General features: G+C 43.7%; 2 protein-coding genes across 6 annotated transcripts in view; one reads left to right on the forward strand and one right to left on the reverse strand.

Moving 5' to 3' along the window:
* Positions 1 to 6417, forward strand: part of TGFBRAP1 (transforming growth factor beta receptor associated protein 1) — a 34423-nt gene extending 28006 nt beyond the window's left edge. For 2 of the 4 annotated variants that reach the window (XM_072994522.2, XM_072994523.2), the window contains 2 exons: positions 972 to 1405; positions 5170 to 6417. In XM_072994522.2, the coding sequence (XP_072850623.2) occupies positions 972 to 1405; positions 5170 to 5358 (623 nt within the window). In that variant the 3' untranslated portion in view covers positions 5359 to 6417. Of the gene's footprint in view, positions 1 to 971; positions 1406 to 4432; positions 4539 to 5169 lie in introns of all 4 variants that reach the window. The other 2 variants (XR_012085275.2, XR_012085274.2) reach the window with 2 other exon arrangements.
* Positions 970 to 26141, reverse strand: GPR45 (G protein-coupled receptor 45). Of its 2 annotated transcripts, none has more exons than XM_020784054.3 (2): positions 25987 to 26141; positions 970 to 12380 (listed from the first exon to the last, which is right to left on the reverse strand). In XM_020784054.3, exon 2 carries the CDS (start codon positions 12121 to 12123, stop codon positions 11011 to 11013), a length of 1113 nt encoding a protein of 370 aa, XP_020639713.2. In that variant the 5' UTR covers positions 12124 to 12380; positions 25987 to 26141; the 3' UTR covers positions 970 to 11010. The 2 variants fall into 2 exon arrangements, with proteins under 2 accessions (XP_020639713.2, XP_020639711.2); XM_020784052.3 differs by having other exon boundaries at positions 25980 to 26141.
* Positions 26142 to 26986: the final 845 nt, after the last annotated feature.

The following is a 26986-nucleotide window of genomic DNA, read 5'->3' on the forward strand; positions in this document are numbered from 1 at the left end:
CACTCCAACCCTGTGTGAATGCTAGTAAGGTCTTCTCTGGTGTTTGATGTCTTAACAGCGTGCTCAATCCCATGTTGAATGTGAACAGCACAGTTGCAACAACAGTTAAGAGCAAACGGTTGGAAAGGATCCACATTGGACTCTTCCAGGCCTCCACTTTCTCTTGCAGGTCCTCACAGCCCATAGCTGTTCCTGAGGGCTGGGGAGCTCTTCCGAGTGGTGCACAACGCGCCTGGAAGAAGTAGGGTACCACCAGCCATGTGCATCCACAAAGGAGAAAAGCCTTCTGTTTATTAAACAGTGCTATTTATACCGCATCCATTGTTGGATAAACAGTTATAACGTAGAACCTTTTTCAAAGGTTATAAAGATAATTCTGGGTACAGAGGTCTGTATGAAAATGCCAAGAGTCGGAGGAACTGTTCTCTTAGTTTATTTTTTATTCTTTTAAGAGCAGAAGCATACATAAGCTCCACTGACTGCCAGTCTGTTTCCAGGCCCAGTTCAAATATATTATGGCTTGAGTCTAGGCTATTTGAAGGATCAAATCAGCCCATATGAGCCTTCTCGGTGGCTGCTCTCAAGCTTTGCCACACACTGCCCTAAGAAGTCAGACTGGCCCCCCTCCCTCTTGTCCTTCCATCATCAGGCCAAAGAACTTGTTTTTCAGGCAGGCTTTTAAGCAATAATTATCTCAGGAAAGTTTTGCCGATTAAACTTAGGGATTTTTTTTATGTTTTAAAATTGTTTTTAATCTTGTTTTTAATTTTAATAGATGTTTGCTTTTTTAAAAATATGGTATATGGTATTTTTAGAAATCATTAATTGTTGTATAGTTTGAGCCATTGTGAGCTGCCTTGGGTCCCCTATGGGGAGAATGGCAGCATATAAATTATATAACTACATACATTGTGAATAAATATAACCCTCTCTTGCACTGAATAACTCTGTTTAAACATCACATTTGGCAGATAAAATCAGTGGCACAGATCTGCATATGGAGTGTGCAATCTTGTATGGAAAACTGGAAGAGCATGATAAAGCTTTACATATCCTGGTCCATGAGCTAAAGAATTTTGCCGCTGCCGAGGACTACTGTGTGTGGAATTCTGAGAGCAAAGACCTTCCTTACAGGCAGAAACTGTTTCACACACTACTTTTGACATATCTAAATTCGAGCACGTCCGAAGAAGAACTGATCATGGCAGCTGTAGATCTTCTCAACCATCATGCCCCTGACTTTGATGCTGTGTGTGTTCTGCAGCTTATTCCTGACAGCTGGTCAGTGCAGCTTCTCTCTTCTTTTTTGACGGGTGCAATGAGGGAAAGCATCCATGCACAAAGAATGACTCGGATTGCAGTGGGCTTAGCAGAAGTGGAGAATCTTACTTATAAGCATGAAAAGGTGAGCATAAGAGCCTGATTACCATACGAATGATGACTTTTCAAGTGGTTCCATCTCTTTTCATGCTTTTATTCATTTTCTGTTTTAACTGAGCTTGTTTTAGTTAATTGTAAGGCACCTTGCATTGCATTCAGGCGAGAAAGGTGGGATATAAATCAAATGAATAAGGCATGCTGAAATTCCATTGCACTGTGAACTCTGCATTCCTGAAAGAAGTTGCACATCCTAATTCTCTTGGCTTATACATAAAGGATGTGCTACTCACTGATGATTTCCAGTATGAAAACGAAATTCCATTTTCCAATTCCATTTCCTGTTAGTGTGTCAGCAGTTGGCTTCATTTAATTCTAAATGTGAAAACCAAAGGGCTGCATGTGATGCCAACACAAGGGCAAATACATAAATGGAGCACTTCCCTAGTACAGAGTCCTTTCCACCTCCCGAACCTATAAAGATTGGGGAGCTTTTGGGAAAGGTCTAGGATGGGGGACTGAGGTGGAAGTCGTAGTGTAGACCTAGGCATCTGTCTATACCATGGAAAGAGTTGTCTATCCTGCATCATTGCTCCCACATCATGTGCCAACCGGCTCTGATATTCTTGGTTTGTTGGCCAGTCTTGGCTTGTTGGCTTTGTGATTTCAAAAGGGAAGACTGGAGATGCACACAGATAGTTAGATGGTCACCTTAAGATATATACAAGATATCCAGGGCTCTTATGCTTGGGGGAAAAGATGTGAGATTTGAATGCTTGCCTTAAATTACTTTGGGTGCTAAAGTTATATCTGGGATAACTGTTAACTCTAGGTAATTGACCTATTTCAATTGACATCACTTAGTCTGAGGATAGAAAATGTGTTTCTATAGCACAGAATGCTACTGCCTGTCCTTTGTGTTGAATCTAAAATGGAGAAATGCTCCTGTATCCTGATTAAGAATACCCTTAGAATGTTACCACAAGGGCATTAGGAGACCTTGAAGGGTAGGGACTTGGTCGTATCCCAAGGCAGGCTTTCATCTATCTCAAAAGTTGAGTCTTCTCTTTCCATGATGTTTTACTTCTGGTGTAGCCACTGACAGCCCAAGTAATCCGTTGGCAACATGGTGCTAAGTATGGAACAGGGTGAAGCAGCCACTCTGCCAAAGCTGCCCTCTGTGCATTGAGCACAATTAAAGTACTTTGCAGCAAAATTAGGAAAAGTGTGCATCCCTGCCTAATGTAATGCAGAAGGTATGATAGAAGCCAGTCATCCTGCCACCACGTCTGGTGACCCAAAATGAGAGCTGTAAGAGGAATTATGTGGCCCTGTAAATGTTGCTGAACTTAAGCTTTCTTCATTCTTTGTCAAAGGCTGTGCTGATGGGAGTTTAACATGTTGAGAAATTTATTTAAAATATAATTACAATGATTTTAAAAAAAAACTCAGTATTTAAGGTAGTAACAATGAGTATACAATACTAAAAGAATCAATGAATACAATACCAAAAAACATAAGCAACACATTTAATGCAGTCAGGTACAATATTCCATTTTAAAAACCCCACTTGGCAGCCATTCACTCAGGGAAAGATTGCCTTAAGAGAAAGGTCTTCTGCTTGTAGAAGGACAGTAAAGATGGGGCTAGCCTGGCCTCCTAGGGGAGGGAGTTCCAGAGTCTGGGAGCAGCGACAGAGAAGACCCTCTCCTGTGAAGGTGGCAGGATCAAGAGGAAAGCCTCTTCTGATCATCTTAACACTTGAGCAGGCTCATAAAAGGAAATGTGGTCCTTGAGATAGCTTAGACCTAAGCTGTTCGGGCTGTATAGGTTAGAACTATCATTTTGAATTCTGCCTGGAAATTGATCCGTAGCCAGTGGAGCTGCTGTAACAGTAGATTGGGTGATCCCTGTGTCCAGCCCCAGTTAGCCATCTGGCTGTTTTAGATCTGCTGAAGTTTCCTGACACTCCGTAGGCAGCTCCATGTAGAGTGCATTACAGGAATCTAGCCGAGATGTAATTAAGACATGTGTCACTGTGGCCAGATCTCTTGCGGAACAAGCATAGCTGGTGCACTCGTTTTAACTGTGCAAATACAGTCCTCGTGAGAGCTGAAACCTGGGCATCCAGATTCAGAGATGAATCCAGGAGTACCCCAAGGCTGCGCACCTCGGTTTTCAGAGCAAGTGTAACGCTGTCCAGCACAGGCTGCATCCCTGTTCCCTGATCTGCCTTTCAACTGATGAGGGACACCTGTGTCTAGATTGAATTTCAGTTTATTCACCCTCATCCAATTCATTATTGATACCGAACACTGATCTAGAGCTGAAATAGCTTCCTCAGGTTTAGATGGCAGGGAGAGATAGAGTTGGGTGTCATACACATACCGGTGACAATGAACCCCCAAACTCTGTATTATCTCTCCCAGTGGTTTCATGTAGATGTTAATAACATAGGAGATGAAACAGAACCCTGGGTGACCCCACGGGCCAGTAGCCAGGGTGTCAAACCAGATTTCTCCAGTACCACCTTCTGAGTTCTACTTGCCAGGAAAGATAGAACCCACTGTAAAGCAGTGCCTCCAAGTCCCATCCCTGAGAGATGGACCAGAAGGATAGCATGATTGATGGTACTGAAAGCTGCTGAGAGGTCCAGTAAAACCAACAGGGACACACTTCCCTTGTCTAGTTTCCAGTATAAATAATCCACCAAGGTGACCAGAGCAGCCTCTATCCCATAATCAGGCCTTATTAATGGACCTAGATAATCAGTCTCATCCAGCAACCCCTGGAAGTAAGCCACGGTCCACTCCAACCCCTTGCCTGAGAATGAAATATCAGAAACAAGTCAGTAATTATTCAGGAGCTTTGTAGCACAGTGCTTAAACTATCCAAACTCTGCTCACGAACCAGGTTCAATCCCAGGTAGCCAGCTTAAGGTTCACTCAGCCTTCCATTCTTCTGAAGTCAGTAAATCAAGTGCCCAGTTTGCTGGGAGAGGAATAATTTATTTATTTATTTAAAGTATTTTTACCCTGCCTTTCTCCTTAAAAAGGACGCAAAGTGGCTTCCATCCTTGAAAGACAATATTTAAAGCTGAAAACAATGAGTATGCAACCACGATTTACATCATTAAAAGACAGTATTTAAAGCTAAGAACAGTGAGTATAAAGAGGCAGCTTACAATATTAAAAGACTATATTCAAGCTAAAATAATAAGTATGCAAATACTAAAAAGAAGTATGCAAATGCTAAAAAAGAAGAAATAAACACCACTCTGAGAGTTGGTAAATACAAGTAGTAATGTGTACAATGTTTACAACTTAGTAATAAACTGTAGTAATGTGTACAAGTAGTAAAGTAATATGCCTATAATAACATTGTAAACCACTGAGATAATGCTTTAAGCAACATATAAGCAGCAAGCTTTGCTTATGCTGCTGCTGCTGCTTATTCGGTATTTTGGATCTGAGGAAGGCTTTTTCAACAGTGGTCTGTCTCTGGTGTACACACTTTGATTTTTAATTCACCAAAGATGTCTTGGAATTGTAGTTGATGACAATACTGAAAGCCTCTGTTTATTTATTTATTTATTTATTTATTATTTAATAGATTTCTACCCCACCCATTTAGACCAAAGGTCTACTTGGGTGGCAATATCATTAAATCAGTTCTAGTGCACCTGCGCATAGTGCATCAAGAATCACATGCTTTTCAAAAACTGCAAAGACTAACCTCTGTCACATACCCATTTTAGTGACTTGTTTTTCTTTGGCTTGTATCTCTCTTTAGATAAAACTAAAAGGACATCCGACTATTCTCTCAGACAAAAAACTCTGCCAGGTGTGTCAAAGCCCTTTCTGTGAACCTGCTTTTGTCAGGTATCCAAACGGCAGTGTGGTCCACACGCACTGCGCTGCGAACAGGCTTGTGAATTCTAACACAAGCCATCATTTATCCAACCCCAGTGGACAGACATGAAACACATTCACGATGGTGCAATTGCTGTGTCGTAGTGGCTCTTTGGAATAACCCAGAAGAATCTGCTGGCTAAGGAACAACAGTCAAGAAGAGGGGTTTGCCCTTGGGTGGATGGGAAATCTTCCATCAATCTCGAACACCACCACCCAACTGCTGATGTATGGTGAATGTAGATGGCACAAGAAATTACAGATGTTTATATAATGAAGAAATGCTTTCCTCACTGTGAGTGTAAGTATTGGGGAGGGGAGTAATGAGTATTATTATTTTTTTTAAAAATGAAAACTTGCACTGAACTTGATCAAGCAGAGAGGGTGATGGGCAGAAATGTTTCTTCTCCACATAGTTGGACTATTCTGTCTCTTGGAGAACTGGAATGGAGTAGCACTTTCTTAAGAGTAGAGCATAATGTTCTCAACTGGGTCTAAATTTTGCCTGTTGGAGAAGCATCAGGAACTTGTTCTGTGCTCTTCATAATGTTAAAATTTGATGCACTTTTGAGCCTTTGTTTCCCCCCTCCTTCTCTGCTGCATAAGCCCCAGCTGTTACAAAGCTTATTGAACCAGTGACTTCCGGGCAACCTCCTCCTCCAGTTGGGAGTGAGAGGGGAAGTGGGATGGTGGGTTTGCCATGGTTTGAATGTCCCAGAGTTTCTCACACTACTAATCACAGGGAAGCCACCCACATCTGCTGTATGGAACTGTAAAGTATTTAGGGGTGAGGAGGGGTGAGGGGGAAAGTCTTTAATAAATGTCATGATTTATTTATTATCCTACAAATGTTCTGTAAATACAGCTGAATGAAATGGTTTTATATCTCAGCATTCTCTAGAGCAAGCACATGTAATCAGTAATTCCAGGTATAGTTTTTTAAGTCTACACCTGACATCACAAAGAGCCATCTTTCCCTGCAAGTGAAGAAATCTGTGCCTCTGATCTGCTTTGCAGGAATGGATTTGTACAAAAAAGGGATAAGGATGCTGTAAAGACGTCATTAATTGCATCCTGAAGGTGCTGAATAAGCTTGATAACACTTAATAAATGCTCTATGGATTCTGAAGCGGTGTGCCAAACTCTTTGAAGTCTGCCAGTGTCGGCAAAACTACGTTCATGCTTCTTTTGAATGTTGTGATATAGTACTCTGTTTTACACACCTGTCTACTTACCACTAAGTCACTCGCACTGAATGACTGGAAAGCCGCTGTTCCCATTTTGCACATACTCATGAATCCAAGCTTTAAAGCTGATCTCTGCACTGCAGCTTCCTAAAGAAGAGCTAGAGCAAACTTGTGTTATAAACCTGTAGGGTGTCTGCACTCTACCGTAAAACCGTTCAGTGAAGTAAAAGTTGTGGAGTGAAATCTGGAGCTGAATTAGTACTCACTGAAGCGATAAACCTGTGTCTGAGCTGTTACTGCTGCAACTGGTGGCCTTTGGTCTTCATGTAAGAGGTTCTTGCAACATGGAAACCTGTCTGGGAAAAGGATGACTCTGTGCGCATGGTATTAAAAATTTTTTTAGGAACGAGAACCAATGTTTAGGATTCTTGTGTTTTTCTAGATGAGCAGCTGAGTTACCTGTAGGCTCAGGTGATAACAGTATAGATGCACATATATTGTTACCTTGGCTTTAGACCTGAGGTTGCAGTCCTGTGTACACTTACTGTGAACCCAGTGCCATTTTCCCTCCAGTAAAACGTACTCCTGACAAAACATAAACAATAGCAAGAAGCAAGCCTGTATGCTTACGCTTGGGAATCTAACACTGGTACTCTAGCCGAACCCAAAGTTCTATGTTTCATCAACACTTTTGTAAACTGAGACAGGAAAAAAAAGGCTTCAGTATCCATTATGGCTACTGCTACCAAGGATTCACTCTCCCTTTCCCGGCCTGCAGATCCAGGGTGGGCAGCCGTGATCCAAATCTTTTTGGTCTCTAACTCAGCCACAGCCAGGGGTGAGTCTGGTCAGCTGCTGTTGCTCGAACTGGCTGTAAATAAACACCACCTCTACTATCTTTGTTAGTCATAGACTTAACTTGAAAGACAATTGGGCTAACGGGGCTGTTGCTCTGTTCCCTACCTGTCTGGCCCTCTACTCGTTGAAGATAACAAGGCTGTATTCCAGTTTTCATCATTCCTGGGAAGAAATCTGTCTCATTCTCTCCCTCTTTCCCCAATCGTATGACATGAAGGATAATCCATGCTGTCTAACTACACATAATTGTTAAGAGAGTGGTTTAACATGGTATGATTATTTCCCCCCCGCCCCCCATTGACACCGTGCAGGGATCATGGTCAGAATCAGGACTGAAGCAGGCAGGGAGCCTTGCCTTTATTAAACATTTCCCCTCTGCTAGTCCCAGGGAAGACCCTCTCTCTTGCCCAGGTCTTTTTTCCTCTGGGAGGAAGGCAATATACTTTCCATATGAAATGATTTCAGCATTTGGACATAAAAACTTCCATAGACTGAGGCAGGTCACTGATTCGATTTGACTCAGTACTGTTAATACTAGCAGTGGCTCTCCAGCATTTATAAGCAGGATGGGCAGGGCACACTCACGCAGATGGGTGGGGTGCACTCACACGTATGTGCAGATCGGTGGGGCGTGCTTGCACGCATGCACGGATGGGTGGGGTGCACTCATGGATAGGTGGGGTGTGCTTGCGCACATGCATGGATAGGCGGGGCGTGCTCACGGGTGGGCGGTGCACCCATGCAGGTGGGCGGGGTGTGCATGTAGGTTGGGTGCATGGGGCGAGTACATACAGGGGGGCGGAGATCTGTCTCTGCGGCATAGTCCTGACATGGCCACAGACTGGCACTGGGCCGTAGACTGGGGGTTGGGGACCCCTGTTCTACATAATAAGTATGTTTTTTACTGAGCTACGGGCTGCTGACTAGAGGAAAGGGTTCAACTCTTCAGCCAGACATCATGGTGTGGAAAAGGTAATCCCTTCTTCCTCCGGAGTTTGCTTACAGTTGGACAAAAATACACGTCATCAAACTGTGTATTTAGCGTAATATATATTTGATCTTATGGAGCTTCTACAGATGTTTGAGGCACTCTTGTTCAGCTGTCAGACCCACCCCCAAACAAGAACAGACTGCCCCGATCTATTTGACAGGATTAACAAAAGTTAATTAAATATTCAGCAGATTTATCAGATACTGAAAGTAAGCATACCGTTTCAACCTTTTACTTTTTTATATTAGCATGTATGAAACTCAAAATAATAACTGCAGTGACTTGTTATCATGGTAGCAGAAATAAAATTTGTTTATGTTAACTACTTGAGAGGAAGGGCAACACCTATAGTTAGTAGATACAGGAACCGACTATCTGAGTGTGCAGTTATGTGGCCAGATTAACACTTAATGGGAGAATCGAAAGCAGTGGACAAGTGTGCAGTGATGAAAACTGGAAACCATTATTTACTAGATTAACAAACCAGATACCTCAACAAAGGTTAATTTGATATTTTAATTTCTTGTGGAACTGAGATGGTATACATTCATGAGTAGGTTGGATTGAATTTCTCTGTTTTATGCTATTTCCCAGTGCTAACATATACTACCTCGAAAATAAACATCAATTGTGGTTCTATTTTTTTACCCTCTTATAAATTATAGCTTGACATGAAGCTTTTCTTTGGCGAGGTGATATCTCTGAACACAGATTAATGAAATCTAGGACAGGCAATCCAGGAAAAGTTAGGCCCTGTTTCACTGAAATGAGGAGAAATCACAACTTGGATTGCATCTCCACCTTCTGAGCAATTCAGTGGAGACACAATAGTGACTCTAGACTAAAATATACAGCTAGGTGCCTAAGCATGCTTACTGGGATGTGGAACTTGGGTCTCCTTCACATAGCTTCCATCATTGTGAGCTGTTTCCAAAACAAAGAGTGTTAGCTGTGGCTTTCCAAAAACCAACAGGATGCAGCTGTTCTGCGCGGACTGTATTTTGGGTCATTGCACATAACGTTTTGTTTGACTGGAGCTTATCAAAGAAGCCATCGCACACTGATTGTGCACACTCCACTCAGTGAAATGTAGATGACTTGAGATTAGTATTTTGCTTGACTGGCATACAGTGGAGTGTGACGTGTTAATCTGGCAGGGCACAGTTGTCAGGGTGTGTCCTTGAAAAAAGCTGAACAAGATGATGTCTCACAGGCCTGTGTCTTTTTACCTGATAGTATGGTCTCCTGATATCACCAAAACTAAGGCCTTAACAAATTGTAGCATTGAATTGTGGTACTCATAATTCAATTTTTAAAACATAACATGTTAGCATCCCCCTTTTTTTGTGAAAAGACTGACCAATTACTAATCTCTGTTAAATCAACATACTTTTCAATCAATTTTAAATTGTTTTTGAAACACTGTTAGAAACTTTATGGGAGAGCTCATCTCCTATAAGTTTTGGGAGTAATGAGTTAGTAGTAATGATACTGAAAAGTAGTGACATCACTTGTTACATTATTTTGTAAACTCATTAATTAAATAAATAAGATTGCCCACCACCATCATACACATTTTTATTTGTAACATACTAGCCAGAATCCTACTGGCTATTGATGCTTGCAGAAGGGAAATCGTGTCATGTCTCAGCAGCAAATTGCCATTCATTAATGAGATGGCAATTACGTTCTTGGCCACATACTCAGGAACGTAACCAGCTCCTGATTCATGAATGGCCATTTGCTCTCAGGACATACACGATTTTCCTTATGCAAGTGTGAATTAGCAGTAGGATTCTGGCCATTATTTACAGGGTCTAAGTAAATGTGTGATTGCATGTAACTAACTTTCTTCTGCACAATAGCGGTAAGCAGTTAGGGTAAGGACTATGGTATGTAGAGAGGAAGAGTCAGCCCACCAATCCCATGATGTTCATCATGTAAGTCATCCCCTTGCAGCCCAACCTGCTCTCAGTGCAGGGAAAGAAGATTCCATTAGATCAAACAGCTGTTGTGGGGCATTTTCAGCAGGAATGTGATATTTGGAAGGCTCATCCTTCCACAAAATTATTCACAGTCGCCTGTTAAGTCTTCAGATTCTCTTGTCAGTTGTAACCACCTTGTGTTAGAATGTGCATAAAACACATAATCTGTATTTTTGCAGGCACTCAGCCTTTTCATTGGGCATTATGCATTGGTCTTCACAAGAAGACCTTAGCTGATATAACTGCAAATGGGATAGTAGGCGCTGAATTCAACAGCTCGTGATTTGGCTACGTATGTAGTATTTTTTTCCTCTCCATCTAGAACAGCGGTTCCCAAACTTGTATCCCCAAATGTTCTTGGACTGCAACTCCCTGAAATCATGGTCAACACAGCTGGTAGTGAAGGCTTCTAGGAGTTCTCATTCAAGAACATCTGGGGTCCCAAGGCTGGGAACCATTGACTCAGGAGAAACTAGAACCATAAAAGCAGTATTCTTATTGGCTGTCAGGATAAGACAGTAACATTTGGTCATTCAGCAGAGAAAGTAGTTTAGCAAGTGCTGTATTAGACTGATTGTTTAACAAGATCAAAACTCAAACATTCTGCACAGTCAATATATGGAACAACACTAGGATTCTGTCACAGAATATGAGGGGTTCAATCATTTTGTTTCCTAGTAATTAAAAGAACCTGGTTATTCCTAAACAGCAGATTGGTGCTCACTACAGACATATATTGTGCTTGGCCGTATTCTCCTTTTTGTTCGCCCAGGCACTTTAGGAAAGATCTTAAATGTTTTCGGCAGGAACTCTAGGCAGGCCTCACGGAATTTTTTGATCCTCCAACAGTAGATGACAGGATTGAACACAGATTTAAGGTAACTTAGCCACAGCACACAGGTGCTGGTGGCATAGAAGGATGGGCTGTAGTAGAACCGCCTGCTGAACACAGACATCAAACTGAACACGGTGTGTGGAAGCCAGCAGAAGGAAAAGCCAACAAAAAGAATGAGAATGGTAGTGAAAGCTCTGGTCTTGAAGCTCATGTCCACGTTCATTTGATGAGGCTTTTGCAGCCCTACCAGGCCCAGTTTGCTCACCTGATTCAAGCAGACACTCTCAACGTGGTTGTGGATTCGGACTGTATTCCGCCGGACAGTATTCAGAATACAAAGATAAGAGTACAACATGATGCTAAATGGGATGAAGAAAATGGCCACAATTAACATCACAGCATAAGCTCTGTCTGCAGGAAACTCAGTATATCCCAAGACGCACTGGGGAGCCCGGCTTGGGAATTCTACAAAGGTCCATCCGATCACAGAAGGGAAGGAGATGCAGAAAGAAAAGGCCCATGAAAGGGCAATCATGATTTTGGCACGGTGTGGGTTCAGTTTGTCTTGGCGTTGGACAATGATTAGGAATCGGTCAACACTAATGATCAAGAGTATAGAAACACCTTCCAAGACAAAGAACCAGTAGAGCATAGCTGATACACGGCAAAAGTGAGCCCCAAAGTTCCATTCCACCGTGATGACGGTCACTGCAGTAAAAGGCATGCAGAACAAAGACAGCATGATATCGGAGGAAGCTAGAGTAGCTAGAAGCAAGTTGATGGCTGAACGCATGGCTGGCTTCTGATAGACAATCAAGCATACGATGGCATTGCCTAAGAATCCAACAGCAATCATGAATAGCATGATTATGGCCAAGAGTATCCTGAGTGGTGTTGGCAAGACTGTGTGATTGGGGCATGGGACATGAGCACTGGTGTTCAGGGGGATACCCAGAAGGGTCTTGTTGCATGCCATCATAGTGCAGTATGTTGCCAACAGAGATGCTCAGTCCCCACCGTCTTCCTGCTAACTTTTTGGCTGCTGTCATTTTCCCATCATAGCAGCTATAAAAACTTGAAAGAGATAGGAGTCTGAAAGCAGTTTCTTCAGCAGTCGTTGACAAAACCAGGCCATGGTGACTTCTGAAAAGAGCAAGTACCTGCAGCTCCTTAGCAAAGATGTGGGTGTAGCCATTATGAAGTGTATATCTTCAGATCATTCTAGGATCTGGAAAACTAAAAGAAGAAGAAAGCTGTGATCAGCATCTACTGATTCGTAGTAATATACACATGTTGATGCCTCATAGCAAAAGTGTGTGCAAAGTGATTTCAATACATATTGAAATATAACACAGTACAGATGTTCTGTTTCTTAATTTACATTTTGTATAGGAAATCTGTTTAGACTTGTTTTGCTTTTTGTTTTGTTTTGTAACATCTTTGAAATGTAGCAACTTCAATGTCATTTCGCCACTTAATGCTAGCACCAACTTCAAAATTTATATTATTTCTAGACTGTCTCCTGGCTAATACTCAAAACAGGTTTTGGGTTGTTTTTGTTTTGTTTTGTGGAGGGTTTTTTGGGGGTGTGTGCAAAAAAATTGCTCCAAATCACATTTACAAAGATTTATTTCTTTAAAACGGTTTCCAAAAACCACACTAGTTTGGCGAGTTTTCTGAGAAATATTTGTCCAAAGTACACCTTCTAAACACTTCATAGTATGTGACACTGTTTCACTTGTAAGCAGTTCCATAGCATTTGCAAACTGCTTCATAGCATTTGTCTGTCCTGGGTGCAGCCTTTTGATACAGTTTGTGTGACCTCAGCTGTCCGAAACCTCCCTATTTATTTTGTGTGTGTGTGTGTGTGTGTGTGTGTGTGTGTGAGTGTGAGAGAGAGAGAGAGAGATGTGAATCAATTGCTGCTTCATGGTGATTCCCATTTGAAATAGGCCTTGGTTTAATATTCCAAATTTTCAAAGCCAGATGTGGATTTCAGGTTTAATGTTTCAAATCTTTGAGCAGCTTGTGCCCCCTTTGGAGGGTTCCAGGGGCTGAAATAGCAGGCTGGATAAGGGCCAGGAGGTGGTTCAGTGTGGGTGACAAAACGTCAAAGCCTGTGTGCGGCCCTTTGTGCCTTCCTCTTCACTGTGGTTATGCTTTACTGTATTGTCCACCAGGGAAGTGTAAATGCTAAGGGGTGAGCCCTCCATTGGCTGCCTTACCCAAATATGAAACCGAAAGCAGCTAGAAGACCACTTGGGGGGGGAGGGGCTGTGCCTTTAAAAAAAGTATTGTCACTTCAAAAGCCCTCCAGGAACAGCCATTTTAAACACACACACCCTTTTTTTAAACAAAGAACTTCAGTGCAATAAGTCTTAGGAGGGTTCAGGGACTATTGGGAGATTTAAATTGGAAGGGGTGCATGTGGCCTATAATCTGCATGACCCCCCCCCCCGCACACACGTAACAATTTTCAGTATGAAACTAGAACATGGACAAGCCCTGAATATGCCGAGCTTAAGCTCACAGCAGAGAACTATATGACTCTTTTTGGGGGGGGGGGGGGACAGGTCAAGACTTTGCACTAGTACAGTTGTCAGACGATGCCTACTCTGGAGCTGACTTGCTAATTTAAAAACACTAACATATACAAGGATGACTTTTAAAAATAATTGCCTCTCACAGTAACGTAAAGTTAATATATGTATATAGCCACCACCCTTTAGTAAATGAATCAGAAATGTTAGTGACCCCAGACAGAGCAGTGGATTCACATAGCATTGTCTTTGCTCCAGAACAGCTATTGGCCATAATATATACACAAAATACTATCCCCACTCCTGCTCCCTCCCCCCAGTGATGTCTCACCAGGAAGAGAGGAGAAACAAAATGGTCTTAGCAACTCCCTAGGATCAGTCTGGGCGCATTCATTCTTCTAGGGTCACTACACCTCACTGAACTGTGTAACAAAGATGACAGATCTCAGTGATTTATCCTAGAGTAGGGCACTCCAGTCTTAATGCCTTCAGCTTCCAGACAACCTTAAGGTTACTTGAGACAAAGAGCTGAAGAATTTGTGTATGAATAATGGAGGTCACAGTGCTTTCATGCAAAAATCAATCCTGGCTCTTTCTGCCCACAGCAAGCATTTATCACTTCAACACTGTAATTTCAGTTGGGGGAAGAGACATTTTTGTTGTCACTATTATTAAGAGTCAGAAATACTTAACACAGCTTACTGAAAATTAGTAAGGGATCTACCAGCAAATCCAGATCTACCACGTGCCTACCGCTAGTGTAAACCAAGAGTTCTTAATATGACATGCCATTTATGGAATTTACTGTCTGAGTTGTGACAACAGTCAGTGGCTTAGATCTTAATGGAGGTTTGGTCCCTCATTAACCATGACGGCGACATGGAACTTTCCAGGTCAGAAAAATCGGCAGTCAGATGTTGCCTTCCTTCAGAGCCCACCAGTTGTTCAAACTACTGAAAGGTGACATCATTGTAGTCTGTTATAATGTGATTAGACTGGATCCCGACTAAGCCTTAAATCCAGTTGTTAATCTAAGCTAAAATGGGACCCACTGAATCAGTGACATTTACAGAAATGTTGACTTACCCTTCAGCCAATGGGTACATTACACTAGACTAGTAATTTTTTAACTTCAAATATACAGTTGTGTTCAAAATTATTCAACCCCCACTGAAATTGAATGTTTTGGCCATTTTGACATTGATTTTGATCATTCAGTCATCTTGCTTACATTTACATGAAAGAGGCACTTGTAGGTCAGAGAAATATAACCTTAAGTTTATAATGAAATAACCACAAATGTCTTTTCTGTGCTCACATCATTATTAGTTTTTATTCAACCCCCAAGTGACATTCAATCTTAGTACTTAGTACAACATCCTTTTACAGTTATAACAGCTTTTAAACGTGAAGCATAGCTTGACACAAGTGTCTTGCAGCGATCTACGGGTATCTTCGCCCATTCTTCATGGGCAAAAGCCTCCAGTTCAGTCAAATTCTTGGGCTTGCGCACTGCAACTGCTTTCTTTAAGTCCCACCAGAGGTTCTCAATCGGATTTAAGTCTGGTGACTGCGATGGCCACTCCAAAATGTTCCAGCCTTTCCTCTGCAACCATGCTCTAGTGGACTTGGAGGTATGCTTGGGATCATTGTCCTGTTGAAAGGTCCAACGTCTCCCAAGCCTCAGGTGTGTGACGGACTGCATCACATTTTCATCCAATATCTCCTGGTACTGAAGAGAATTCATGGTACCTTGTACACGCTGAAGCTTCCCTGTACCTGCAGAAGCAAAACAGCCCCAAAGCATTATTGACCCTCCGCCATGCTTCACAGTAGGCAAGGTGTTCTTTTCGTCATATGCCTTGTTCTTCCTCCTCCAAACATAGCGTTGATCCATGGGCCCAAACAGTTCTAATTTTATTTCATCAGTCCACAGAACACTATCCCACAACTTTTGTGGTTTGCCCACATGACTTTTGGCATACTGCAGTCGACTCTTCTTATTCTTGGGAGACAGCAAGGGGGTGCGCCTGGGGGTTCTGGCATGGAGACCTTCATTACGCAGTGTGCGCCTTATTGTCTGAGCTGAAACTTCTATACCCACATCTGACAAATCTTTTTTCAGTTCCTCAGCAGTCACACGGGGACTTTTCACCACTCTACGCTTTAGGTAGCGCACAGCAGTCGAAATCAGCATCTTCTTTCTTCCACAACCAGGTAGCATTTCAACAGTGCCCTTTGCCTTGAATTTGCGAATGATGCTTCCTATGGTGTCTCTTGGTATGTTTAACTTCTTTGCAATCTTCTTATAGCCATTGCCCTTCCTGTGAAGACAAATCACCTCTTCTCTTGTCTTCCTGGACCATTCTCTTGACTTCACCATGTTTGTAACCACACCAGTAAATGTCTAGAAGGAGCTGAGTATCACAGTCATTTTAAAGCTGCCTAATTGGTGCTTATTATGCTTGATTGGTGCTCGGTGACATCCACAGGTGTTTTCAATACCTGATCGAAAACACCTGAATGAACCTCTCTTCTTCAGAGTGGTAGTCTTTAAGGGGTTGAATAATTGTGGCAATGAAGAAACCACAAAAGAAACATTTACTACTGTATTACATAAACAATTGATGTTATTTTAGTTGCATTTGGTCCTTTAAAACGTCCTTGTAGGATTTCATTCTGAATACAATTCCAAATGTACACTATAGTCCCTAAACCCCTTTACAGCATTGGGGGTTGAATAATTTTGAACACAACTGTACATACATGTTCCAAAATCCCCCAGGACTACCATGTTTTAGGATTAATGGATGAATGTTATTAAGTATGCCAAAAGTAACAAAGTTACTAGTTACCCTTTAGAAGTGGAAATTATAATATTGTTAATGCCAAAAATATGCATTATACACAGTTACTTGCAAAGCATTAGTATCAGCCTCTGATCCAAGAGAACATGAGGGAAACCCAGCAATGCTGGGTAAATACTCTCTGATGGACTAAACCAGTGGTTCTTAACCTTTTTGAAAGAATCGTCCCCTTGAGCCATCGAGGAAGTTATCATCGCCCCCCTCCCAGCGGTGCTGGGGCGGCGCCACAGCAATACTAAAAATCCAATCAAATTAGTAATGAATAGCAAGCTATCTAAAAATCACACACTGGTAGCTGGTTTACTGAGGGAAGGCTTGCCTGAAGAGAAAGGTCTTTGCCTGGTCACGGAAGGAGAGCAATGAATGAGGCCAGCCTGGTCTCCAGTGGGAGGGAGTTCCAGAGGCTGGGATGCAGTTTAAAATGTTTTCAAATAGAAATAAAGGAAGGAACACCTTGGTGCCACTCAGTCCTCATACAAAGGGAAGTACTGACCCTTTCTGCAAACTTTAATATTGAAGGAAAGCGGAATTCCTTGCAGGGGGACGAACGGGGGGGGGCTGTTGATTGAAGGCGGCAGGAGGAGGACGATGAGAAATGGGGTGAGGAAAAGGGCCCCCCCTTGCTGACATGGGCAGGAAGAGGAGCTGATCCATGTAATCCGTGGGATCCAGAATGGGGGAGTTGTAAACGGGAAGCTTCCCAAGACGAAGCTTCTTCATGGGGTGGGGGCAGTATGGCCTAAAAGTGGTACTGGCCCCAATTTCTGGGCTTTGGGTTTCTCCCCTTGAGCTGGGAAGGTCCTCAATTTCCCAGAGGGCATTGGGAAGGGGAGGGGGCAGAAGTCCAGGGAAAAGCCCCAAACAGAGCAAGAAGAGCTGACAAAGGCAGCGCATGTGAGCGCATGCACACCACCGTTGCAGAACTGAGGTGGGATCTTTTCCTGGCCAATTGTATTGCGGCTCAGGGGGTGGGTGGGAGAGATGGCCCTTCTCCCTTGTTTTTCAGGGTCCCGTGCTCTCCTCACCAAAGAGTAGTGGATGAATCAGCATTTGGGGACTCCGATGGGAATCGGGAGGAGGAGTGAGAAAGGATCTGCAAGTCATGCAAGCTTCCGCTAAACTTTTTTATGAGCATAGGGTCTCTCCTGGGTCCTCCACTGGTGTCAAAGACCAGCTCTTTTCTTTTTGCTGGAGAGACAGGATGGTGCCAGATGGCAGTGAGAGTTCGGAAGGAAAGCTCTCCCCTCCCGGCAGCAGTGGCAGGAAGGGGGGTGGAGACGGTGGCGGGAGGGGGTGGGGGCGCTGGTGGGAGGGGCTGGCGGTGTTGGGAGGGGCCAGTGGCGGGGAAGCAGTGGGAGCTAGAGGGAGACAGTGAGAAAGGGACTGGGAGTGCACAGACGCACACATCCCATGAAGCCAGCCTCAGTGCGCATCAAACGCCCGAAGAGGAAAGAATGAAAGAACCAACCAACAAAGGAGGCAGCTCACCAGCCGGCAGCGGCTCGCTCCATCGCCCCCCCCGCCCCCTTCTGTTCCTTTGCCCCCACATTGCCCCTTTTCATTCCATCACCCCCTGAAAACAAAATCACTCCCTGGGGGGTGATATTGACCAGGTTAAGAACACTGGGCTAAACTACGAAAACCAAGCGCAAGCACCTCTAAATACTCTGGAGGAAGACCCGGGAATCAAAATGAAGCTAGACATACCAGCCATATTCAGTCCTATCCTATTCAGATATAAAGTGAGAATTACCCCAGAAAAGGGAGGGAGACATGCCCTCTCTTCCCTCCGACATTCAGCAACTTTAAGTAGTTTTCTCTGGCACGTCTGTTGTCAGGGCCAGCCTAAGACAAAATGGCTTGAGCTAGGGAGAAAAAGGGAGGTCCAGACAGAGGAAAGAGCACATTTTGCTCTCCCGCCCCACCATCACCACCTTTCTCCTTTGTAGGCACGTGAATAAGAACAAACACGGGCCCATTCCATGTTCTGTTTGTAGGAACTCAGGTGTTTTTCTGCAGCTCAAACAAGTCATTTCAGCCCTACAATTGTACATGTGAAGAAAATGAGGAATGACAAAAGCAAGAGGGCAGAGCGCCTTGGAACATTGGTATCCTAGCTGCACAGCACTCGGTGTGCTTCAGCAATAACAAAATGTTCTTTTCCACACCGTGTTGTCTTTGCCAGAGGCAAATGACAGGCTCCAGCTTCCTCCAGGGAGTCTGCAGAATCTTTTGTCGATTTGACTTGGCCTTCACTCGCAGTTATTCAAATCCCTTGCCCACTCCAATATTGCTGTGAGATTGAGGACGTAATAAAGCAATAGATCTAATGTGTGATCCGGCAAGTCCTGACACAGCAGTGTGATACAGGGTACAAGAATGGTTAAGTATGTCTAGGTTTGTGTTTGGTTTATTGTGGGTCAAGGACACTGGTTCAACATGAGCCACCACATCAGAGAGCAGCTGAAGTGGGAAGGCAGCTCTGGATGTCAGTGTTTTCTAGATAATTTTTGAAGGACATGTTATGAGCCGTTTTGACACAAATGTTCAAGTTTTATGTTGTGAGGTTCTTAGTTGTAATGAGCTTCTCTTACATTATAGTGAGCAACACAATGACCAACTTTTTAAAATTTGCAACCACAATGAACAACAATGAATTACTGAAAAACACAATAATGACTTATGGGAACTGGCCACACTGAAAAAGAATCTTAGGAGCTGCCCTAAGACACAGCTCTGTGTCTTAGGGCGGCTCCTAAGATTCTTTTTCAGTAAGCTGCAGACTGGCTGTAAACTGCTGCATGTTGATCAATGGGGGCTGACATTCCTAAAAATCTATGTGGTTGGCAGGATGAAGTGGTCATACTTGTAGGTCATCAGTTAATGTTTTGGCCATGCAGTGGTGGAAGACAAGGAACTGTCACCAAGAGCGAAACAAGCAGAGAGGGTAAGTCTCTGTACCCAGGTTTAGCAATCATCCTCCTAATCTCAACTTGTGGGGCCAGCCAGATTCAGTGGCTTGGTCTAGGGAGCCATCACAACAGAGTGGCACCGTTTTAATGGTGAAAGCAGCATTAAATCCCACAGAGCTCCACCACCATCATATGGTATGGGTAGACCACCTCCGCACAATGGAGCAAAAGCAACAGCAATGATGGGGGCAATGGGAGACTACTGAGGTCACACAGCTCAAGCTCCCAGCAGGACACTCTTGCTAGGAAGAGAGTCAATGAAAAAAAAATAGGTGGTTAAGAATACAGAAGGCTGTGGAAAAACACAATTACTGGTGAGGCACCTAATGAGGGTATGCTAACCACTTGCGTTGCTACAGAGATGGTTAGCTTAACAGAGTTGTTTTCAGAACTAGGCATAACTACTGGAAAGTCCTGCAGGCAGGACTGTTAAATGAGTGCCTAATCTCCCAACCAAAGGCAACAATAAGAACACAAAAGGGGGAACAGGTACAATTTCATGTCATGTTTTTAGGTGGCTTTGCCCTCAAAATAATATTGCCTAATGAAAGTGGCTGTTATTGCAGCCTCTTCTGTCTTCTGTCCTCAGTTGTCATGTTAGGCACCAAGGGTCTCAGCTCACAGGAAACAGCTGGAGATTAATGGAAGAAATGCTTCAGAAAAATGTAGGCTGCAGTTTCAACATACTATGATATTGAACGTGATGGAGAAGAGGATTATTTTAAACTTTCTCCCTTCCAGCTCCCAAAAACCAGCCAGACTCAAAGTGAAAAGAAGGGGGAAAGGGAAGAGAAGAAAAGCGTCTTCTCAAATATCAAAATGTTTGGAATGAACAAATATGGGGCTGGACCCAGCCTTCTGTAGGATGAAAGAGAGCTGGTCTCAGGAGAGCCAACACTTCTACCCTGATGCTATAGGCCTTCCAGACTGGCTGTTTTGGTGCAGGCTGGATTTGGACAAGAGGAGAAGCAATGTACCATTTGGTGCACTCCTCCCATCCAAATGGTATATTGACCCTCATATCAATGAAACGCTTCTCCTGATGGTCTGTGGAGGGTCAGGGGAAGTAAAATCATTTTTTACAGCTGTAAGGTAGTTGCTGATGCAATGAGTCACTTTGATTAACTTTTCTTTGCCTCTCTGTGTACTGCTGATCGAGAAACTGCTTGCAGCCATAGATCCAACTGGCAATACACAGACAGGCAAGGGTTTTTAAAATTATTATTTAATCAGTTTCATCGCATCACCAATGATCTAGCAGATGCAATCAGAATAATTTCACTTCCGCTGACCATCTGCGGATGATCAAGTGCTCAATGTCCAATACCCTGAAGCAGCTTGTAAACCACTTTAGGATCCCAGAAATTGACACGAGTAGGAGTTGCAAGGCTCTGGTTTAATCTGTTCTGACTGACTACACTTGGTGGGAACAGATTGGAGTCCCTCAATTTGCATCAAAAGAGTAGGACCCCTGACGGGTTCAAAAAGTACAACAGGTTAGGGCAAATTAGTCGGCTCCCACAGCATCACATGTGGACACCAGAAAAAAAGAGTGTTGCCCTGATGCCCACACCTACACCTGGATCTATACCATGTTTTTGAAATGCAACATTTGCGCAAGTGAGCATATATGTGTACGATGCATACTTTAACATTGAAACGGCCTGACATACTCCTTTCCCTCAGAAACAATTCCAAGGTTCCAGGAAAATGTTCAATCCTCTTGGCACTTAAAAAAATGACTTCAGAATCCGGGCAGGGTCCTACTTGAAATTAAGCTCCTCCCAGTGCTTTTGGCCAAAGGCCTATTGATGTGCAGTGCATGGTCCAATTCCCTGAAATCATCTCGCCCCTGAATGCAAAAGGTTTGCTTCAGTCAGCACCCATGACTTGAGGTATTAACAACAAAAATCCCAAACAGAAGAACGGTTTCTTTTCATGTAACTTTGCTGCATTCGTGTCTATCGTCTGTTTCTTTGCAGGCCAAAGCCAAAATACATCTTGCACCTCTGAGGTTTCAAATCAGGAACTGGCAAACACGTCTCCCTGCCGACACTCATGAATTACAACACCTTCCAGTCCTAGTTACAATTGTCAATGGTAAAAAAAAACCCACAATGATGCAATCTTTACCGATCCCTGCCCTTAATGGTTTGGGATCACCTGCATTTGTTTGAGTGAGCCCAAGCCTGTGGATTAGCAACAGTAGGCTTTAACACCCAGATGGAGAGCAAATACATAGGAGACAGGGACTTTTCAATGGTGGCTCCATCCCGCTGCAGGACCTTTAGTCATCACAATGTGCATTGAACTCCCCTCACTGGTGAAATTTAAACAGGGCTTGAAGTAAAGGCTGTTCTTGTCTAAGTTGGTGGTCTGAAAAGTTGTCTTGAGTCAACTGGGAACTACAAACAGAATTAAGTTCTCCCTCATGTAATGCAGGCGGACCTTTACTGGAAATACGAATTATAGGTAACTACTTGCTTGTAACTAGTCACTCCAAGTTTCAAAGTGTGTATGTTTCTCAGAAAAAAATTGAAAAACAATTGATTTAAGGGATTGTAAGTGTCCTTGCTTACAACGTCTTCGTGTGTGTGTGTGTGTGTGTGTGTGTGTGTGTGTGTGTGTGAGAGAGAGAGAGAGAGAGAGAGAGAGAGAGAAACAAAGTGTCTGAGAAAGAAGCCATAAGACTGAAGGCATGGAATAATTGTTAAAGCACCCATCATCTTTTTTAGTCCTCAGCCTGTCAGGCTCAATTACAGGCATGAAAATTTGCTCTTTAAAAAAAATGATGTGACACATGGGCAGTATTTAAACGAGCCACTTAACCTGACACTTCCAAATGCTTCCTATTGAAACAAAGCATTCCTCTTTAATAAACTGCATCTATTTCAACATTAGACAAAAGGAGTGCTTTCAACTTAAACCTCTCCATAGGAGCCGAGCCATCTGTGATCAATGAGAGGTCGCAGTGAGACAGCACTTTGTGAATGGCATCAGGTAAGGGTGGGACAAGCTTCCTACTGCAGGCATTCATATTCTTCCACCTGTCTCCATGGTGATTTGAAAATGGTAGGCAAGATGGCCAATGGCCACAGGGGAAACCAGCCACAGTTCCATCCTGACCAAAGAGGCAGAAATATTCTGAGTCAGAAGAATAAGATTTATTTTGAACCAACCTGATAACCTGGTGGAGGTTTAAGAGAAGAGAAAAGAGAAGGGAGGGGACCCCAAAGTATTAAGGCCACTTACTCTGTGCTTTCTATTTAACATTGTAAATCTATTTATGTATGTATGTATGTATGTATGTATGTATGTATGTATGTATGTATGTATGTATGTATGTATGTATGTATGTATGTATGTATGTATGTATGTATGTATGTATGTATGTATGTATTTATTTATTTATTTATTTATTTATTTATTTATTTATTTATTTATACTCCTCAGACTCTTTATGTATAGATGAGGAGAAGCACAGAAACAGCATAACTAAACAAGATTAGGAGATACTACGCCTAAAATGAAACTTTCACAGCCTGGATTAAACAATAGTTTCTGAACAAATATGGAACTTGCCCATAGATTAGTCCAAGCAGGAATACCCTCAGCGTGAAGAGTTGCAGTATTTAACACACTGCAGCAAAGCAAACAGAGTCTCTCTGTACCTTAAAAGTGAGTTAGTTTATCTGAAGAAATGAGCTGTAATTCAGAAAAACTTATGCTAGACTGAACTTTTTTGCCTTTAAGATGCCACAAGACCCTTTCTTGATTTCACCTTCAGAATAACATGGCGGCTGTTCTGCTTTTACAAGTAAGAGGAGCAGTGACTAGGCTGTTGTCTTCAAGACTTGTACAGAAGGCAGTGTGAAGAAACAGAATATTGAATGTGTGCACAAGAGTGCAAAAGAAAGCACAAATGAGACACACTCACAGTTCAGGGGCTTAATCGGTTAAGGGAATGCCAAGAAGTATATTACACTGAATTTATACAACATTTGATGACAGTGCCACCAGAAAGTCATGGACCGAGGCAGAGCGGGCCCTATCATTTGACAAAGTGAGGTAGTTGCAAAAGTAAGAAGTGCAAAAGTGTTTGTGTGTGGAGGGAGCTGTGTGTGTCACACTGTTTATTTTGTACCTTCTACATTACGCAGCTGGGTTATTGTGAGGAAATGGAAGGAAACTGGGACTTGTAGTCATACAAAGGTGGAGTCTTGTTAGGTTCTTTGTAAGATGGCTTTAAATGCAATGACATGTTCTCATGAGGCTGTTGTTAGAATTGTGCTGCCAGGCACAAAGATAAGGAGCAAGGCCAAGGAGGCCCAGGGAAGACCAAACAGGGCGTAAGATAAGGCACCTGGGCCTGGATCTTCTCATGTGAAATGTGGGCGGTGAACTGTGTTACACCCACTTGATCTTAATCAGATAACAACTTGGAGGTGTCATAAAGAAAGTGGTCCAAGACATGTAGAAATGGAGGGTTTGTGTATGTGATTGATGTTTGTTTGTTCGTTGTTGGAGTGTGGAATATGAGAGGAGAGAGGTTCATTTTGTTTGAAGGAGAAGATGGAAGAGAAATAGCCCTGCTTCTCTAGTGTGCTAACATATTGTAGAGAGAGAGAGAAACGATTACTTAGCCTAGTCTTAGCTGTTCATTATTTTACTTAGAAATAGTAAGCTTATTTAAACATAGTAACAAATGGATATGTTCACTGCTTTATGCTTAAAGCTACAACCGTATTCTAATGAAACTACTTTATTTCCTTAATAAAACTATTATTCTTCAATGGAGGACTGGTCTCTTGAACCAGGCCTCCAGGTGGTAGTATTGCATCCACAGTGACTCCCCGTCCAAGATCATTTTCTCCTTGGGAGAAGTGATTGTCACAGGTATTAAGTCAGGTTACTAGCTAGTTATCAAGGTGGTGGAAGATCTAGATATCCTCAAGGGAATCTCATTGTTCAAGAAACACCAATAGGATTAGTGTTTTTAGGGGATGACAATATGGAAGTTGTTTCATAAAGATATAAAACTGTGCCATATTCACAGTTCTATCGAAACTGTGGGAGGAAAGCAGACACTCCACTCCATTCCACACGTTACTGCCAAATGTGTAAAGACCGTCTAGTCCAACCTGCTCCAATCAGTGGTGGAACTGTGGGGGCTGCCCAGATCCATCAGATTGCACACCTCAATGGACGCAGTAGCTCGGCCATGTCTGGAGGGCACAGCACCCCAGTGAACAGTTACAGCACCGGAACTCTTACATTTTTATTGGAGAACCTGATTGCCCTGCGATTTAAGAGGCAATTGAAACGAAGTGTCAGGTGATAGCACCTTTGTGCTCCAATCCTACACCTCTCCTGGCTGGCTGACTAGGGATGGGCAGCAGGACTTAAAACCTCTTCCGAAAGATAACCTGTCTTCCACCTTGACTCCAACTGAAAGCAAAACTCTCAGGAATGCATTTGGCTTGCTCGAAGGCCCGTCTGTCTAACTGCCATTTCTGTTTCTTCCTCTCTGAGATGTCTTAAGGATGATGGGATCTGCAGTTTAGCACACCTGGAAGACAGGAGGTTGGGAAGGGCAGATCCCACTTGCTCACCACTGGCAGGAGAACATCGGAGGACTTTGCATCAGGTCATGGGTTGAGAATGGGGGAGTGGGGGAGAGGTGGGCATGGGGGGGCCCTCTCTCTCCCAGCTCCTCATTAGAAACGCAAGAGAAACTTTAACCCTTGCAAGACGCGGCCGCGTTATCCGTGGACGGCGGGCCTTTCCAGCCGTGAAAGTCATCATTTTAGCAAAGTTCCTCTCTCATTAGAAAAACGACCTGGCAGGGATGGCGGGAAAGGAGCAGCCCCGTCGGGGAAGTCCTGAAAACCGCACCACGGGTAATGCTTTGCCTGCTTTAGCTACCCGTTTTTCTACACTGCAGACGCCGAACTCGTAATTTAACCCGCGATGAAGACTCCAGGCGGAGGCTGTTTTTTTTTTTAAATAAAATAAATGAACGGGTCAGTTACATAACAAAGTACCATCTTCCGTTCTTGGCTCCGTGGCCGCAGCGTCCCATGGCATGGTGGCAGAAATCGGTGCAATTCGATCCCCTCGCGTGCGCGCACATACACACGTGTGTGTTTGTGCGTGGGGAAGGGGGGGTCGAGCGTGCCTGCCAGAGGCCGACTGTTGCGAACCTTGACAGCGGGTCCGCACAACAAACGCACCGCGAGGAGAGAGAGACTCTCCGGCAAGCGATCGCCCTCTGCGCCCATCCGAACAGGCTGCCTTCCGGCCCCGGGATGCTGGACCCCGGGCTCCTCCTGGCCAGAGTTCAAACGAGGCGCGGGTCTCCCCTCAGCTCCCGTCCGGTCCCCTCCCCGAAACTGACCAGCTCTCCCGCCCGGGCAGCGAGCAAGGTTCCCACTCGCGACGGAAGCCACCACCTACCTATTACTTGGGCTTGGCTGCCAGCGAGCGAGCGCAGAGCCCGGAGTCTCGGGCACCGATGCCGGGCCGAAAGCTTCTCGCCTAGACGCTCCCCGGCTGCCCGCCTCCACCGGGGCCTCTCGGCGGCAACGCGCGCGGCGACCTCTGCCGGGAGCGGCGCGCAGGAGCGAAGAGGGAGCGCGCCCCCTGCAGGCCTGCCGTCGTCAACACGAAGTGGTTTTTAATCAACCCAAGAGGCAGCAGGTAGACAGGAATAAACCGAGTCTGGTGGCCCCCTAAAGAGGACCCGCTGGCTGGATAGCTCCAAGTGGGCCAGAGCACCAGCCACGGGGTGTGTGTGTGTGTGTGTGTGGAAATTCACTGTGGCTCTCAGGAAAAGGGCCAGCCTTGAGTAAGCTGGACAGTCAAAGAGCATCCCCACCCCCAAGAAGAGAATGCCTAATCGCTTCTGAATACTCCCTATCTAGGAAACCTGGCAACAGTTGGAATCCACTTGATGACATTATTATTATGAATTGATATTATTAATTATTATTATTATTATTCAAAAGCACCAGGCACAGTCAATCAAAACCATAAAAACATTGACTGGTATTATATAACAGATACAACTTGTAACCAAAAACCAAAGTATCTGTTAAATATCGGCATGGTATGTATGCTGTTCCTAATACTGCCGTTTTTTGTAACTCTGATGGTGTGACTTCTGAGATCTGCAACTACTTATAGTACTGGGTAAAGTTTCTTGATATTGTTCCCAAAGCCCCAATGACTACGGGGACCACTGAACTGTGTTTCATCCACAAGTGAGATGTTTTGATTGCCAGGTCTCTGTACTTTGTTTTCCCAATTCTTTATTTTCAACTCTGGCATCCCCTGTAACTGTGATGTCAACAATCCAGACATTTCTTTGTTCTATTACTACTATGTGTGTTGTGTTCATGGTGTCTGTTTGGATCTGGAAATCCCACTTCCTCATTTTCTGACACCGCCTCTACCTCATGTTC

Source organism: Pogona vitticeps, chromosome 3 (assembly GCF_051106095.1).
Source record: "Pogona vitticeps strain Pit_001003342236 chromosome 3, PviZW2.1, whole genome shotgun sequence".
In the NCBI taxonomy this organism is placed as follows: domain Eukaryota; kingdom Metazoa; phylum Chordata; class Lepidosauria; order Squamata; family Agamidae; genus Pogona; species Pogona vitticeps.

What these genes read in the sequence shown, in the direction of transcription:
- GPR45 (XM_020784054.3), bottom strand. Translation starts at nt 12,123, where the DNA reads ATGATGGCATGCAACAAGACCCTTCTGGGTATCCCCCTGAACACCAGT.